Source organism: Argentina silus, assembly GCF_951799395.1.
Source record: "Argentina silus genome assembly, chromosome: 21".
NCBI classification, from domain to species: Eukaryota; Metazoa; Chordata; class Actinopteri; order Argentiniformes; family Argentinidae; genus Argentina; species Argentina silus.
In genome coordinates, this window is record NC_139675.1 from 2,218,360 (window position 1) to 2,237,297 (window position 18,938).

At 48.4% G+C, this 18,938-nt stretch overlaps 1 protein-coding gene across 1 annotated transcript; it reads right to left on the minus strand.

The window, feature by feature from the left end:
• Nucleotides 1-477: 477 nt before the first annotated feature.
• smad1 (SMAD family member 1) lies at nt 478-17,902 on the minus strand. Its single transcript, XM_083693247.1, has 7 exons — nt 17,862-17,902; nt 9,348-9,991; nt 7,785-8,075; nt 6,091-6,207; nt 2,755-2,976; nt 1,032-1,288; nt 478-665 (listed from the first exon to the last, which is right to left on the minus strand). The coding sequence occupies exons 2-7, from the start codon at nt 9,745-9,747 to the stop codon at nt 522-524; spliced, it is 1,431 nt and encodes a 476-aa protein (XP_083549373.1). The 5' UTR covers nt 9,748-9,991; nt 17,862-17,902; the 3' UTR covers nt 478-521.
• Between the last annotated feature and the right edge of the window lie 1,036 nt (nt 17,903-18,938).

Consider the following 18,938-nt stretch of genomic DNA (forward strand, 5'->3'; position numbering starts at 1 on the left):
CTCGTTTGCCCCCCCCCCCACCCCCAAATGCCCCTACCCCTCCCCCACCCCCACCCCCCCGCCCAAAATGCCAGTCTGCAATGTGCCCAATTCAGACATCCTTCAAGTACAGTACAAACCAACCCACCCACTCGACCCCCTCCGCCCTTAGCTGGCTCCCAGATCTCTGTCTGCTCTAGCCACCCCCTCTGACTACCGTTGCCATGACAAGCAGAGTCAGACAAGCTGGCTAAAAGCACATGTACCCCGATCACACTACAGAACCAAGCCGAGCCGAGCTGTGCTGTGCTGTACTGACCAGGGTCACACACATCCACCACGGTTGCTGTAACAGTGCTGGAAAGGACAATGTGGAAAGAAAACACCCACGCCAGCACAATACAGTTCGGGTCGGCCCTGTGGTGTGTAGAGATCTGGGACCAGGCGCCTCCCACACCGCCCCCCACCCCCCACCCCTCACCCCCCACCACTGGAACCTAAATGCTGGGTTTGGACAGCCACAGGCCTGGGGACAGTTTAGCCTAGGACACGGAGGAGATGGGGTTGTGGGGGGAGCCCATCTGGGTGAGCACCTTGTCCAGCCACTGCAGAGGGCCGTGCAGGTGGATTTCGATCCAGCAGGGGGTGCTGGTCACGTCCTGGCGGTGGTACTCTGCACCCCAGCCCTGCAACACAAGAGGAAGGGGATTCTGTTTTGGACAAATGCTGAATGATGTGTTACAAGTGGGACACGGCTGATGTTGAATGGAGACATTTGTTGTTAAATGGTAACTTGTCATTCAAGTCATGCTTTTTCAATGAAAAAGACAGCGAGCGCTCCCAAATCATTTGTTTATTTGATATCAGCGTATAAAATATATACAAATATGTGTTCACTGCCATGTATAACATGTGTCGTTTAATTGTTGTATGTTCGGGTTAGGGTTCACAATAAATAAAATTTATTGTGAACCCCCCCGCCACAAAATGCCCCTACCCCTCCCTCCCACCCCCCCAATCATATTATGGGATGTTTGGATGAGGACGGTTACCTTGACGAAGCTCATGCGTATGGTGCACATCTTGGTGAGCTCGTAGACGGCCTCGAAGCCGTGGTTGACGGACTGGGCCAGGAGCTCGGCGAACTCCTGGTTGTTGAAGATCTTCAGGCTGCATCCCGAGGGGATCTTACACACGGTGGTGGGGTGGAAGCCATGGTGGTAGTTACAGTTACGACTCTGCACGAAGATGCTGCTGTCACTCAGACACTCGGCGTACACCTCCCCACCCACGTAGTACAGGTGGACACCTACGGAGAGGAGAGGGTGTTGGTTTATAAACATCACAAACCCACAACCTAAGCGTTGTTAGCGCCATGCTCTACCGACTGAGCCACAGAGGACCACAGAGGGCCAAGAAGTAATTGAGGGGAGGGTGTGGGTATATTAACATCACATGGTTGATTTACACTATTGGTAACCACCATGTAATTAAATTAAATTAACTACATTAGTATCTAACATGTGATAATCAAATATACAGCTGCTTATAAGCATGGTCATGGTCATGGACATGGTCTACGGAATGTGAAGTAATTGGTCTCGCAGAAACCAATCAGTTTTTGTATCAAACACCTGACATTACAGCTGGCATTAGAGTTGTGTGCTTTCTGTGTGAAATGAGAAGTGAAATGTATTATTATTATTATTACCATGATCAACATAACATCCTGCGTTTGTGATCACAGACATCATCAGGCATTCACACTTCAACACTCAATAACTAATAATTGTTCCTATGGTGACACCTTACATTATAAATCAATCACAAACGCTGACACCATTTGTTGTTATTGCGGTGGACAAGCCCTACCGGGCACACTGAAGCCTACAATACATATTGACTATTGAACGATTGATCGGGTCCCCATCAGTGTGGCTTACAGGATGTTTAACTCACCAACTGCCAAAGAATTCCAGAACATTCACCACCTAGAGTGCCAAGTGTTCTATGTGGTGTTTACACTGCCTTCGGAAAGTATTCAGACCCCTTCACTTTTTCCACATTTTGTTGTGTTATAGACTCAATTTAAAATGGATTAAATTAAAAGAATTTGCCTTCAATCCACACACAATACCCCAGAATGACAAAGCGAAAACAGGTTTTTAGAAATGTCAGTACATTTATTAAAATTGAAACACAGAAATACCTCTTGTACAGAAGTATTCAGACCTTTGCTATGACACTCTTAAAATTAGCTAAAATGCAAAAATGTCATCAACAAATCACTCAATAAGTTGAATTGAGTCCATCTTAATGCAAGGATAATAGTTCATGTAATTTTGGAATTAATATCTTTGTTTTGAAAGGGTCTCTAGCAAAGGGTGTCAAAACAAAGGGTCTGAATACTTATGTACATTAAGTATTTCTGTATTTCAATTTTAATAAATTTATTGATTTACTGATTTCTAAAAACCTGTTTTCACTTTGTCATTCTGGGGTATTGTGTGTGGGTTGAAGACAAATTCTCTAATCAATTTTAAATTGAGTCTATAACACAACAAAATGTGGAAAAAGGGAAGGGGTCTGAATACTTTCCGAAGGCACTCTACCTAGCAACAACACTTTGATTGGCTACAAAATGAAGCATTATCATTTATGCATTTTCTGGTGAATAAAGTCACCCTTTGGCGTTCTAGAACGTTGACCGTTTTGGCGACTTCATTCACCCTCGGCCCTGAACGATCTAACTCATCAACGCGGCCGCGGCTGTACCTTTGCCGATGTGCCGCCGGGTGTTCTCGATGGTTGAGTTGCGGTTGACGTTGGACAGGAGGCCCAGGCAGAAGCGGTTCCGGTTGTTGGACGGGTCGGTGAAGCCGTCCACCAGGACGCTGGTGGAGTTGGCCTGGAAGGCCTCGCCCACGCGGTTGTTCAGCTCGTAGTAGACGATGGAGCACCAGTGCTTAGGCTCCTCGTAAGCCACCGGCTGTACATCTGCACAGGACACACACACACACACACACACACACACGCACGCATACACACACACACACACACACACACACACGCACGCACACACACACACACACACACACACACACGCACACACTCATGAATACACACATACTGTATACACATATATATGTACAGAACACACACTTACGTAAACACACACACACACACACACACACACACACACACACACACACACACGAACACACACCTACTGTATAAACACGCATATGTACACACACACACACACACACACACACACACACACAGAGGTATGTATGCACAAAATGCACACCCACACACCCACCCACCCACCCACCCACCCACCCACCCACACACACACACACACACACACACACACACACACACACACACACACACACACACACACACACACACACACACACACACACACACACACACACACACACACACACACACACACACCCACCCACCCACCCACCCACACACACACACACACACACAAACAAACCCTCAAAGATTGACTCAAGTGGCTGTGAAACCCCTAGGGAATAAAGCCCCTCTGTGGTGTCGTCATATGAAGTTCAAGTGTTGTGCGTGTCAATGTGCGTGTCTGACTACCAGCTGGAGTCTGATTGAGTAGTTGTCCCCATGGTACTTTCACCTCATTTCTCCTCCTGCACCCGACAGCACTGACGAAAAATATATACATAAAGGGGAACAATATGAAATCACCATGAGCAAAATAGAACCCAAAAATATCTCATGTAGACACAGAGAGCGGTTGTACACTGCACAGTATGAGAGGGACAGAAAGCTATAGGTCACATTTGAATACCAATGGAAAGCAAAATCAATGCTGAGGCAAACACTGAAGACAGACAAGCCTGCGGTCCCAGCCAGTCTTTATTGAGTAAGCAGCCAGTCAGCCAATAGAAGATACCCGGCTTATGCCCTCTGTCTGCCTGGTATCTTGGGTGAGGCTGTGCCAGCTGGCCCCTCTAAGGGTTTGGGGTGGAGGGTGGAATAAATCCTGTTTATCTAAGCACATACTTCTACCAAACTTCCTCTGCAGCGTGGCAGAGGTACTGGCCAGCAGGTGTGTTTTGTCTGCCTGGTTTCCAGAACTAGCTCACAATGGAAACCACCCTACGATACAGGATGCAGCTTGTAGAGAAAACCCTCCCAAAGTAAAAAAAAGAAAAACCTCTTAAAAAGCTACTCCCAGCAAATGTTTCAGCAGTGAGACTACTCCCGCCAGTAATGTCCTTCTGCTCCGTGTGGGTGGGATACTGTTGTCATCCATGTGATTGGATAACAATAGATAGGGGATAATGGTGTTAGCGTAAAACAGTTAGCGCATCTGTTTGGGGCTGCGAAACAAAGGGAGTCGTTCAGCAAGGATCTATTCTTAAATTAAGTTATGTGAACTATTTCAAATGATACTTGATATTTGAATAGTTTACCCTTTTTATAGTCTGCAGTGCTAGGACGAGACTATATCGGGCTACCTATATTACCCAGTGCCTACTGTACCTATCGGGAGTATTCACAGACTGGGTAGGAAACGCTTTAAAATAGTCCCTCAAACAGGGGCGCTTGTGGTGCAGCACACACTAATGTGCATACCACGTAACCGCAAGGGTCCTGGTTCCATTCCGACCCTCAACACGTCTTGTTGTGTCATCCCTCCTCTCTCTCTCACCCATCCTTCCTGTCGGTCTCTACTGTCTCGATCCCAATAAAGCAGAAATGCCCTAAAAATAAATATATATATATATATATATATCTAAAAAAAAAAGTCCCTCAGACAGACGCACGTGGCATTTGCTGATGTGTGAAGGAAAGCTTCAATGACGAGTGTATCGACTGAACCACGAAGTTGAGGTGGTAGAAAATGAGCCAGTGTTTCTACTATAAAAGTTGGAGGTAATTAGCGAAGCAGGTCCTTAGCGAGCTTAACGACCTTTGAGTAATTACCACCGGCAGAGATGACATCAACCAGAGGGTTTAACAGGGCTCGTAAAAACTGCTCCGAGACCAGTCTTAAGGCTTTGAACTCCTCCCAGGGTTGCATGCATACACACCAGCATTTGTGTGCTAAATGTGAACCCTTACTCTGTTCTGTGAATTTATTTGTGGATGAGTATTTGTTTTCCCATTCCACATACCTAATCGTAATGGGACAATAAACATCATATCATGATCGATCACAGTCACTCCCAATTTCATATCTGTGAAACATGATTTTATTGCTTTAGGTTAAGTGTCATATTTGCAATGAAATTACCAGCATCTCCTTTTAACAGAAGATTAATTGTTCATCCACATTTTAAATCAATATCACGGTACACAGTGTAATGGTCTTCCACTAACAACTACAACAGCGGGTCTGATTATTTTTCTTGTTTGAGTGGGGCAGTTTCACTCTCATATTTTTCATTTTTATTGGACAGAGACAGTGGAGAAAGACAGGAAAACAAGGAGGAGAGAATATGTCAGCAGGGCATGGGCCGGATTCAAACGGATTCGGGCATACAGGACCAGTCAAAAGTTTGGACACACCTTGCCAAGAGTGTGCAAAGCTGTCATCAAAGCAAAAGGTGGCTACTTTGAAGAATCTAAAATATAAAACATATTCTGGTTTGTTTAACACTTTTTTGTTTACTACATAATTCCATAGGTGTTCCTTCATAGTTGTGATGTCTTCAATATTAATCTACAATGTAGAAAATAATTTTAAAAATAAAGAAAAACCATTGAATGAGAAGGTGTGTCCAAACTTTTGACTGGTACTGTATGTGTGCACTGTAGGCCGTGGTGCTGGACCACTGGACCACCGCAGGCTGCAGTACGTCTGCTTTTCAATCCCGATACCCACGCTACGCCTTCTAACCGGAGCTTCATCCACAGTGACACAGAAAAAGCAGAGCCCATCCCAGCCGCTGTGTGCGTCGGAAACACTCGAGCTTCCCAGAAGCCCTTGCACCTGTAGCGGCGAGGGAGCGGGCGCTGACAGCCCTAAGTGGGTGATGATGTCACAGCGCCGCCCAGATGAGCGATGGCGGCTGAGGGCGGAGGGGGGGGAGAGGTGGTTGCTGTTGCCGTGGTTACCTGGCATGTTGCTGATCTCCAGGGGCAACGCAGGGACCAGGAGGTTGGTGTCCATCGGCTGGGGGCAGTCCTGAGTCATCTGCTCCTCCGGGGGCATGTAGGCTGGAGGGGGGGTTTCTGGTGCGGGGGGGAGAGAGATGGGGAGGGGGGGGGAGAGAGAGAGAGATGGGGAGGGGGGGGGGGGGGGGGGGGGAGAGAGAGATGGGGAGGGGGGGGGGGGGGGAGAGAGAGATGGGGAGGGGGGGGGGGGGGAGAGAGAGATGGGGAGTTTTAGTAAAGTAACATTACACAGCAGAGTCACGGCTCACTACAGTCATCCTACTTTAAAAAAGAAAAAAAAAAAACATGACTTGTTTTGGCATCTTTGCTATAATCCAATTTGGCCCAAATTCATAATGAGTCTGGCCTTCTGAATTACTGCATATTGGATGATTGCATTCATCATACCCATTCACCCAGCTCAATGCAACATCAGTAGGTTCAGGCTCATACATACCCAGCCCAGGTGTGACACTAGACACTTTGCCCACCCCTATAACCATCATGAGGTCACTACAACGTAGCCTAGGAACCCTCCACATGAAGGTCTACAACGCAGGTGCACAGGAGGAGAGATAGGTTACAGTCATCAAGGTGACGGTGACACATTCAAAACCACCTTTCACACTCGTGCTTTTTTTTTACATGCAAAAACACAACGAACGGGGCTTAAGGAAGTACCGTGCGTTCCTCTATTTCTGTTCAGCCTGCAGTTACCATGTTCCACCATTCAGGACCACTGTTGAGACTGCTTCTATCTGAGGCGATTCGTTTGCTTTGTGTGAGCTGTTGGGAGTGCATTTCATGCAGCAGAATCGAGCCTATTTACAGTTTTTGTTTTTTATTTTATTTTATTCCATCAAAATTCAAGGGAGAACCATCCTCCTCATCCTCAATGGACCAGCCTCCACTGGTCAAATATGGCAAGACAACAACAACAACAACATCAACATCAACACACCTTTGTCTAAACAGCCATCTGTAGGCTTTGTCTCTGCCTAGCCTCACTTTACCGTACTATCATGTCTTTACATTGTCCAGACTGCCCTGCAGTAATCTCTCAACCAACCATCCTTCCCTTCTAGGGACGACTACATCTCTGCGACGGAGAAGAAGAAGATAGGTACTTTATTGATCCCCGAGGGGAAATAATCAAGACAAGACACATATCCCCAGGGAGAACACACATGCATATGCCCAGGGAGAACACACATGCATATGCCCAGGGAGAACACACATGCATATCCCCAGGGAGAACACACATGCATATGCCCAGGGAGAACACACATGCATATGCCCAGGGAGAACACACATGCATATCCCCAGGGAGAACACACATGCATATGCCCAGGGAGAACACACATGCATATCCCCAGGGAGAACACACATGCATATCCCCAGGGAGAACACACATGCATATCCCCAGGGAGAACAGAACTCACAGGGTCAGCCATCGTCAGGTGCCCCTGGAGAAGTTAAGTGCCTTGCTCAAGGGCACAACGGCGGTGTAGGGACCAGCAACCCTCCAGTCACCAGTTCACATCCAGCTCCCTCCCGCGGTGGGGATCGAACCAGCGACTTACCAATTGCTGGCCGGCCTCTCGAACCTAGGCTAGGCTAAGCTACCCAACAGGTGGCATAGGTAGGCATCTCACCTGGCATCTGGAATGGGCTGCCCGGGTCGGAGCTGGTGGGCGAGTGGGGGAAGGTGGTGCTGCTGCCACTGCCGGGGGAGCTGGGGTAGCTGTTGCCCGCGGGCGAGTGTGGAGGGAAGGGCACTCCTGGCAGCGTGTTGGCCATGGAGATGGCCTGGGGGAAGGACTCTGGGAACGTGGCGTTCTGGGGCATGTGAGGCTCGTTCTGGTGCAGGGGGTTCCGGAAGCGAGGCAGCATGCTGTGCTTGGCGTTGAACTCGCTGTTCCTGGGGACCAACACCGGGGGCAGCACTGAGACGAAGAGAGAGAGGGAGAGAAGAGGGAGAGAAAAAAAGGGACGTCGGTTCGTCAAAGTGCGATAGTCGGGAGGGTCGGAATGTTCCGGAGTGTTCAGAGAGATGTGTGCTGTGTAGAACAGGTCGGACGGGGAAGTCACGTCAGTTACATTTCTATCGGCAACATTCTGAACAAATGACTCAGTGTTGGGCATCCTGACACAAAATGGCTGCCTTGCCACATAAAGTTGAAAGCGAAAGGCCAACATTTATGGGGCATTTCAAGAGGCCAGTTTCCATTTTGAGATTCTCAAATAAAAGACACATAAAACTGCACTCTATTAACTACAATAATCACTGCGAGCTCTACAATCAATATCCCACCATGGCAGAAAACAAAAGCCGCTTTCTAAACCCTCTACACAATCACGGTCTGTAATTCATCTTAGCTATCAATTTTCATTGAGGTGTATCAAGCCCTTTGGGTCGACCCGGCCAGCGAGGGTGGGTTGGACTGTTGTCCCTTTCTTTGTGTCAGTAAGCCCCGTAAGCTCCACACGCGGAACGCACACACGCACACGCGCACACACACACACACACACACACACACACGCACACACACACACACACACACACACACACACACACACACACACACACACACACACACAGGACCCTGACCCTGCGCCAGGACAGCCTCAGTTCTTTGATTACAGCTAGATCAGATGTACAGTGTCTCTCGTGTCTCTGGGCTGGTTGGGGTTGGTGTGGATATTCACCTCGGCTGTGGTGTTAGAACAATTAAAGTATGTACTCACCAGGACTGTCCACTCTGATAGTGGTAGGGGTTAGGGGTTACTGTGTGTGTGTGTGTGTGTGTGTGTGTGTGTGTACTCACCAGGACTGTCTACTCTGATAGTGGTAGGGGTTAGTGGTTACTGTGTGTGTGTGTGTGTGTGTGTGTACTCACCAGGACTGTCCACTCTGATAGTGGTAGGGGTTAGGGGTTACTGTGTGTGTGTGTGTGTGTGTGTGTGTGTGTGTGTGTGTGTGTGTACTCACCAGGACTGTCCACTCTGATAGTGGTAGGGGTTAGGGGTTACTGTGTGTGTGTGTGTGTGTGTGTGTGTGTGTGTGTGTGTGTGTGTGTGTGTGTGTGTGTACTCACCGGGACTGTCCACTCTCTTATAGTGGTAGGGGTTAGTGGTTAGTGTGTGTGTGTGTGTGTGTGTGTGTGTGTGTGTGTGTGTGTGTGTGTGTGTGTGTGTGTGTGTGTGTGTGTACTCACCGGGACTGTCCACTCTCTTGTAGTGGTAGGGGTTGATGCACACGTCCTTCTGCTTGGCTCCGAAGGGGAACTCGCAGCACTCCAGGGGCTTCAGCTCGTGGTGGGACTGGAGGTCCGGCCAGCGCCACACCCGGCAGTAGATCACGTGGGGCAGCCCCTTCCGGTGCGACACCTGGAGCCGTCCGTCCAGGGAGCGTGGGATGGTCACGCAGTTGCTGGGCTGGCCCGGGCAGCTCAGGGCGCGCTCCAACTCCTCCATCGCCCCCTTCTTCTTCTTCAGCTTCTTGACCAGGGCGTCCACGGCCTTCTCGGCCCACTTCTCCTCCTCGTCCCCCTGCTTCCAGCCCAGGAGGCGCTTGACCGCCGGGCTGGTGAAGGAGAAGAGCGAGGTCACGTTCATGGTGGCGTGGCCGCTCTCTCTCTCTATCGCTCTCTCCCTCTCTCCCTCTCCCTCTCTCTCTCTCGGTGGGGTTGGAGGGACAAGACACACACGTTGGGGTTGTGTGTGTGTGTGGTGGGGGGAGAGGGGTAGGGTGTTAGGATAGTCCAGGTGGTTGCTGGTCTCTGTGGTAGTGACGGTGCCGTCTGTGGGAGTCCTCCTCACTCCTTGAAGCTTCTCAGGCCAGTGCTTGGATTCAGGATACCTAGGAGAGGAGAGATAAGAGGATGGAGGAGCTGGTTCCAACCGATGCAGAGGTCTGGAAACCACTCGGACGGACACACAACACCAACGGACGCTGCCTTTAAGCAGATAGTCACGGCCGTGCGGCAGAAGGCGTTATCAGTCAGCGTCATTCAACCCGGAATAAAAGACGACACCACAACTAACAAGGTCCGATCGGTAGCTAGCAATCTTGGGGGGGGGGCTTCTGGGAATCGGAACGGGGCAGCCGTGTCACAATGGACACCCCCTCCTTGCACGGTGTCAGCCAACAGCCCCGGAGGCACCAGAGCATTCTGCACATGGCTTCCTGGACGGACACACGCCTCGTCACATAGCAGAACCGCCACGCTCAAATGTCAGAGAGAGAGAGAGAGAGAGAGAGAGAGAGAGAGTCCTACGCTATCAATACCACTCATGGCGTAATCTCCACGTGTCCGTAGCACCGTCATTTCATGAATCTATACGGGCATCCATAGTATGTAGTTCATCAGTAAACATCAAAGTGAAGTAGGGAGGGAGGGATGGAGGGAGGGAGGGAGGGAGGGAGGGGGAGGAGAGATTTCGAACAATGATGGGGAGTTGATGGGGTTGATTTGGCCACGTTTGAAAGGAAACAGAACTTTATTGACTGTTCCATAAAACACCAACGCCACCGCCAAACATTGTAAGTGCAGCAGGAATTTAGCAGCAGCGACATCCGGGACAATAAAAGAGGAAACGCATGTGGGACCCAGTCTGGATAAAAGTGCCCATTCATTGAGGTCCCACGACACCAATTCACCAGGAGGTGCGCCATGCATTCTCGCCCTCCGAGCGGAAACGAGAGCATTAACTAAATAGTTCCACCTCCTATTTTTTTTTCTTTCTTTTGAAGCTATTATCCGGGATGGTGAGTAACATTTCAGTTTCGAAAAGGTTGAGTTGTTGACATTTTGTTGAGGGAGTGACACCACTTCAGGGCATCCATTTCACAGCACACAAACCCACAATCTACCCACTAAAACCCACAGACAGGCAAAAAAAATTATATATATATATATATATATATATATATATATATATATATATATATATATATATATATAATACAGAGAGTCAAAGAGAAGCTTCTGTGACAGTACAGTAGAGACAGCGGCAGATTAAGTTTCCTGTTACCAGAAACAAAAACACAATCACGCCTCGTCAGCTCTCTGTCTTTTTCCCTTTTTTTTTCACCCTGCAATCTTCGCCTTTCTCATGAGCCGGCCGTTATTTTAGGCCCCTCGCATTGTGAGACAGATAGTCCTTGATCGCCATTTCTATCTGTGTCGGCTACTGCATGTGTGGCCTAGGTTACTACGGACACAAGCAGGCGGCCAGGCAGGCAGTAAGGTTCTCTGAGAACAGGTGCTGTTTACAACAGCTGGGGGGAGGAGGGTGGAGGGAGGAGGAGGGTGGAGGGAGGAGGAGGGGGGAGGGAGGAGGGGGGAGTGCCATTGGAGGCCTGCTATCGCTAACCACCCTGACAGGAAAGCTGAAAGTTCCTCCTATATTTAGCCTAGCCGGTCCAATCACATTGGATAATTCGAAAAAAGCCATGGCCCGACTGTAGTGAGGAGGGGCATGTGTGTGTGTGTGTGTGTGTGTGTGTGTGTGTGCGACAGAGAGAGAGAGATAGAGAGAGGGGGGGGGAGGAAATGGCCGTGCTCTTTCCCTGTCCCTGATTGTTCCATCTCTACACCTGCGGAGAGACCTGCAGGCCCCTCAGTGGGAAGTGATGTCACTGCCAGGCAGGCGATGACAGAAGCGGGGAGATAAATCCCTCTCTGCTTCCTCCCTCCCACGGGGGAGACGCATGGAACAATGCTCTGAGGTGGCATGGGAGTGTGTCGAGTTAGCAGGCCACACGGAGGATATCGGCCCTCAAAGATGTTTCCCTTGATTTAGCTCTGATACAGCTCCTCCCTTTCTCTCTCTCTCTCTCTCTCTCTCTGTCTGTCTGTCTGTCTCTCTGTCTCTCACTCTCTCTCTCACTCTCGCTCTCTTTCTCTGTCTGTCTGTCTGTCTGTCTCTCTGTCTCTCACTCTCTCTCTCACTCTTGCGCTCTCTCTGTCTCTCTCTCTCTCTGTCTCTCACTCTCTCTCTCTCTGTCTCTCTCTCTCTCTGTCTATCTCTCTTGGTGCATCTGCTACAGGATTGGCCCATCGTGTGGGGACTGGGGGATGGGGGGAATGGGTGGGAAGGGGGAGAAGGGAGGGCCAAAATGTGGTCAAATTCCATCCTGGAATCAGAGTGTGATTTGATTTCACTGGTGTTGGATTTTCCCCTACTTATTTACACAGGGGTGTTGACTTCTATTCTCCTACAATGGATGCTATTTTCAATCGGTGTCGATAATAAGCAGAGGCGCTTCATTCAAAAGCGTACATTCGTACATTCGGAGGTTATGATCATTATGTGTTTGCCATGGCAAGGGGTGAAGTGGTATGTCCCTTCTGCAAGAGTGGGCATTGGGAAAACCACGCATCAAGGGACACAGGGGCGCTGTACAAATCCCAATATTAGGACAGCAACCCCCAACATACAGTAAACAGACAGGTAGGAATACTGATAGGTCTCAAACCAACCAAGTTCTACCATGGTAGCAGCCTAGGGTGGTCCAGTAGTCTAGCACCATGGCCTGGGGTGGTCCAGTGGTCTGGCACCATGGCCTGGGGGGGTCCAGTGGTCTAGCACCACGGCCTACAGTGCTCACATATGCCCATGTCGGCATGGGTTAGAATCCGGCCCATTCCTTGCTGACAAACCCTCTCCTCCTTACTCTCCTGTCTCTATCCAATAAAAGAAAAATATAGGAGTGGGACTGCCCCACTCAAGAAATTAACCTTTAAAAAAAAAAAGTTATACCATGATTTGCAGGGACACACCTCAGATCACTCAGAGCCTTGTCGATGTCGAAATGACGGACATCTGCTTCGACGGTCCGGTCTGATCTGGTCTAGCGGTCAGATATTGACAGCCCGACCCCCACCACATGCTTCAGCCCAGCTGCGAGAAAACAACTTTTTAATCCAATTCAGATGCAGAAAATTCCAGGAAAGTACGCACTCGGAACATCTGGACGGAGCTGAACAATCACCTACTGTCAACACTGTACGGATGGACTCATGATCTCTCCTTCCCAAACCCTACTTGGGTATTTCCAAAGATGTGGATCTATCATATCTGGCCGCCGCTCCTCTCCGGCCGTGACGTTGCGTAAAAAGGTCAAGATGGCGATCGTAAGGCCGACGCTGGTTTGGGGTTGTCTTGTGGGGGAGTCAAAATATGTTGGCGCTGCCTGTGGTACCAACCGTAGCTCTCTGCGTAGAGCCTGGTGACGTGGATGTCAATGTGGCAAGGACAGAACAGAGACTAGACAACGTCATTCAGTTCCTGATGTTCTGTATTCTGCTCATTAAGGTGATCCTCGGGGTTGAAGGCGAGACATAACTACGGATTCTAGATTGTTCTTTTGCTATTGTCCTGAGTTATACGTTTACGTCACACCACGAGAGTTTAACGTCACACCTGTGTGATTGGGAGCCTCTTCAGTGCATGTGGCCTAGAGGCTGATCCAGGACCAGGTTTGGGTGCTCTGAGTACAAGGGAGAGGCCAACAACATGACGTTTCAGGAGCCAGAGAAGATTAAACAACAGAGCTGTTCTGGGGTTCTGGTTCAGGTTTTCTCGGAAGGTGGATATCTTGATCAAAAGAAGATGTCTCCTAAAACGTAAACCTTAATAAAAACTTAAGTCCATAGGTTTCGGAGATTCCATTAATATATAACCAGGTTCAATGATTAACAACGAGGCTAAATCAGTTATCATTTGATCACTGGATTACTACTTGACCCACTACATGCTAATCTGATCGCTCCCAGCTCCAAACCCTACACTCTTCCTATAAATCACATTACCATCCTAAACGTATTCTCTGCCTCGCATCCCCCTCCCCACCCCCCAACACTTGCCCAACACATAACCCTCTTTTACACAAGTCAACCCAATGAAGCATCACACAAATACCTCCACCTGACAAGCTCCCACTTCTACCCCCCCCCCCCCCTATTAAAGCTGAAACACACACCGCCGTTTACACAAGAGCTCCATAAATCCACCCGGGCCGAGCTAGCCCTTTAGCCTGCTAGCCTCGTCTGTGCAATTTACCCCTGGATATTGGGTTAGCGGTAGCCTGTTAGCGAGTAGTTAACCCTGCATGGTGGGATGTGGGGGGTGGTGGAGGGGGGGGGGGGGGTTTAATGTCTAATGTCTAATGGCTGGGATATAGCATCACGCTCCATTGAAAGATAGGCTTTGACCCCCCCCCCCCTCCGCCCCCCTTCTGACCACCCTCGCGCTAGGCTAGCTAGCTAGCCAGCAAACTCACCAGCTACTAGCCCCATATACCATGGATCATTTTGCGCTAGCTGCTTCGGTGTCTGTTAATCAATTTAGGGGCCGGGGCTGTAGGACGAGGAAGCAGTAACGATGCTCTCTCGGCCCTCCCCGGGGAGCGGCCATTATAAAGAAGCTACATTATTTATCAGCCAGCCAGCCAGGCCCAGGGCCCTCTGGATGGACAGGGCGTCCATTAGACCTTCGCTCAATTGAGTCGTTGGCTATAAAAGGAGGAGTGGAGGGAAAGAGAGAGAGAGAGGGGGAGATAAAGGGGAGAGAGGGGGGGAGAGAGGGGGAGAGAAGGATGAAAAGAGAGAGAGAGACAGGGAGAGAGAGGGGGAGAGAGAGGGGGGAGAGATGGAGAGAAGGATGAAAAGAGAGAGAGAGAGAGAGACAGGGGGGGAGAGGGGGAGAGATGGAGAGAAGGATGAAAAGAGAGAGAGAGAGAGAGAGAGAGGGGGAGAGAGGGGGGAGAGATGGAGAGAAGGATGAAGAGAGAGAGAGAGAGAGAGACAGGGAGAGAGAGGGGGAGAGAGAGGGGGGGAGAGATGGAGAGAAGGGTGAAAAGAGAGAGAGAGAGAGAGAGAGGGGGAGAGAGAGGGGGGGAGAGAGGGGGGAGAGATGATGAGCAGAGCGAGGGGAAGAGAGAGAGTAATAGAGAGAAAGATGGAAAGACGGGATGAGCAGTTAGGGAGGGAGAGAGCGAGAGAGGGGGGAGGGAGAGAGGGAGAGAGAGAGAGAGAGGGGGGGAGAGAGAGAGGGGGGGAGGGAGAGAGTGAGAGAGAGAGGGGGGGGGAGGGAGAGAGAGGATGCTGATTCTGTTTAACCTACCACTTCACACACGAGTGTCATCCTAATGTAAATAGTGGTTGTACTCTATGGCCACACTGTACTGTACTGCCTCTGACTGTGTGGCCTCTGCCGCGGCTCTGAGGCGTGGCATACACTTACACCATCCACAAATCACAGCAATCAGTTGCTAATATTTGACATTCAGTAAATGAGCCAAAAGCAACCAGGACAAGTATGCAAGGCAAACAAGCATCGCCTGAGGAAGTGGCCTAGAGTTATACTACTTATACGACTTATTTATTACCTTTAGCAGAGAACTAAATATCTCAAAATGGTCTTTGGGAAATCGACCGCAGCCTAGGGAAGAGTGAGAACATGTTTTATTTTGGGTGAACTATCCCTTTAACCTCATTCACCCACAGTACGAGTCCCCAGTCACTTAGACTACAGTAGTCTTAAGCAGGGCCGGAAATAACCACAGGCAGACGAGATGTGTTGCCCTCCCAGACTAGACACAACATTGACCTGGCTGGGGGGGCCAAAACTGATCTGGGGTCAGAGTATCTGCCCAGACAGGCTACAACTCACAACATTGACCTGGGATTGCTGAAACTGACACACACACACACACACACACACACACACACACACACATATACACACACACACATACACACACATGCATGCATGCACACACATAACACACACACACACACGCACACACACACACACACGCACACACACACACACACACACACACACACACACACACACCACAGACATAACTCACACCTCTAACCAACACATGGGGTTTCAACCAGCTATCTCAACCATGTCTGGCACTCAGGGGGTTTGGGTTAGTGTTGTCGTTGGGGTGGTGGCGGACACCTCTTCAGCCCAACACATGGCAGGGGGAGGCTGGGGGAGGCCAGGCGTCTACCAGGACATATGGACGTGTCCTCTGAGGCGGGCCACGCCGGCCCGAATTCCCTCATGACTGGATGCCTTAACCCACATTTGAAACAGAGGAATGCGGTGAACTTGTGTTTATTCCTATAAGGGAGAGGAGTTCCATTCATCCTAGGTTACATGAGACCGGCTGGTGTGGGATATTTGAATGTATACAGTAGATTTGCAGAAGACTTCCAGGCGAACGGGTGGTTCCCCCTCTCTCTCTCTCTCCAGAAGACGAGGGTTAAATGTGATAACGGACGTGTTAAACGTTGCTGGACCGGTCGTATTACTGCGTTTACTGCATGGTGGTCGTACTGTAATTAAACAAGACGGCATATTCTCAGATATGACGTTGAACGTGAAGAGTGTAATACAACATTAATAATTGATATATCGTTATCCCTCTTGAAATGTTTTAACCCTTACCATATCTGTATCAGGCCATTTCAGAGCAATATATATATATATATATATACACATTGTAAACAACATTGAAAATGTAAACAACATTTGAGTAAAATAGTGATGTAATAAACAAAACAACAACAACAACAGGAACTCCAGAACTACGATAATTATCCTGGACAATAACACTAAATCCTCTATCCTACAGACTGTGATCCAAATTGTTAAAGAAAACATGAAGCTTAATATGAGAAGAATGCAGTGGGATGAAACAATTGAAGTAAATCATGGACAAGGACAAATTCCCGTCCTTTGGGTAATCTGATATGTCATCTTCAATGATGTCAGGAGATCTGGGCCTGGCTGCTAGGGGTCTCTCTCAGGCTCTGCATCCATGAGACATGGAATACACACACACACACACACACACACACACACACACACACACACACACACACACACACATATGTACACGCATATGCGCGCGCACACACACACACACACACACACACACACACACACACACACACACACACACACACACACACACACACACACACACACACACACAGGGATAGGGAAGATAGATTTGTTGATCTTTTACCACCCTCTGAAAAAAACACAGCTTCAAGCCATATGGACACTATAATTCAGACAAATAATGTTAATAACTGCATAAAGCCAGGCAGACGAAGCAGAAGACTTTGGCAGTCCCTGAAATGCAGGATGCATGTATATCAATCAAGCTATCAACTATACATGAAATGCTTTCCTTTGAAACCAGCACACTTGACACTTTTTCAATCCAACACACATGTAGAGATGCAATGTATCCATGTGTGCACACACGTCAAATAAACAAATACAGACAAACACACTCGAATATCAAACATCATACCACAGTACTCACATATCACAAAGGTGCATCATCAAAAGCAAACGGCACTCACATTCAAATCCACACCATCAGTAAACAAATATAACTGTTTTACAATGATCAGGTGCTGATGCTGCACACGTATCAATCAGGGTGACACACTTTCACAAATATGGAATTAATTCCACATTCCTCAAATTGGCAACATCAACCCATGTTGCCATTATGATAGGCAGACAGTCTAAAAGTTTGAAGCTTCAAAAGATACTTTCACTATCTCTCGACCCAACCAAAAGTTACACATCATGTTTCGTAACAGGGCGTAAAACTAGGTAAGACAAAAGCACGGGTTCGCCTCGCGTTGCCTTGTGTTTTAGCGAAAGAAAAATAAAGTTTACAGTACCTTCTGCGCAGTTCTAGGCTCGCGTCCACAGCTCTCACACAGCTGCCTGTCTTGGGTCTATTCGCGCTGGCGTCAGTCAGTCGCGGGGCCGACGCACCCTCCGCAGAGCGACGGTATCATGCCGCGGGATACGCTTCGGGGCGGGCCGTGCAAATAACAAGCCCTACTTTTACACATCTAACATTTTCATGCACCGTTGAATGGATTATGTAACTACGAAACAATGTATTCTTCCGTGGAGTTAAAAGGGCTACTTCTCTGTGCCAGTGGGGACTCTTGTTTCTTTCGTGAAGTGCCAAGTTTATTGTTGCAACCTCCCTCTGTAGGTCTGCTCAGTTGAACCTTATGAGTTATTATATGTTAAGTACTTTTGTAGAAAATATTGCATATGGAATTTCACTAGAAAATGCTTGCACACCGTAGGCCTGTAAACTCAGTCTTCTGAACGAGGTTATTTGCATATCCATGAGGTTTTGATCACAGGACTATGTTTTGCAAATGGCCTGCAACGATTGTTTTAGGTGCAATAATTATAAAAAGTCTTTATTTGTAAACTTGATTCTAGTCCCATTGATCATTATCATTTTTTTTTTATTAAACTGGATGGACCCCTCACAACACACACACACACACACACACACACACACACACACACACACACACACACACACACACACACACACACACACACACACACACACACACACACACACACACACAGAGCAAACACATACTGATAATGTCCAAGTACTGCACTATGTACAGTAGCTAATATAACACTGGTATGATTACATAATTTACACATTTACAGAATTATCAAGTAGTATAAGTCAATGCATGATTAAGACTTGAATCCACAAAACGTAATTGTTATGATTTAACTGATAAATTAAGCAGTACAGTAGTGCAGTAGTACAGTAGCATACAGTATGTAGTGTATCATATTTACATGAGTGAAAATACATGTATTTCTCAAATCCGGACCAGCAGGCCTCCAGCGTGGGTCTTATCTGTTATAAGTATAGCAGACCCAGATAGCCGTTGTTGTGGTTATCTGATGGTGACCCCCTGAGCTGT

What these genes read in the sequence shown, in the direction of transcription:
- smad1 (XM_083693247.1), bottom strand. Translation starts at nt 9,747, where the DNA reads ATGAACGTGACCTCGCTCTTCTCCTTCACCAGCCCGGCGGTCAAGCGC. An exon ending in CAAGAGAGTGGACAGTCCCG is followed by an intron (nt 8,076 to 9,347) that starts GTGAGTACACAC and finishes TCTTCGTCTCAG; the next exon opens with TGCTGCCCCCGGTGTTGGTC. An exon ending in CAGCCCATTCCAGATGCCAG is followed by an intron (nt 6,208 to 7,784) that starts GTGAGATGCCTA and finishes CCCCCGCACCAG; the next exon opens with AAACCCCCCCTCCAGCCTAC.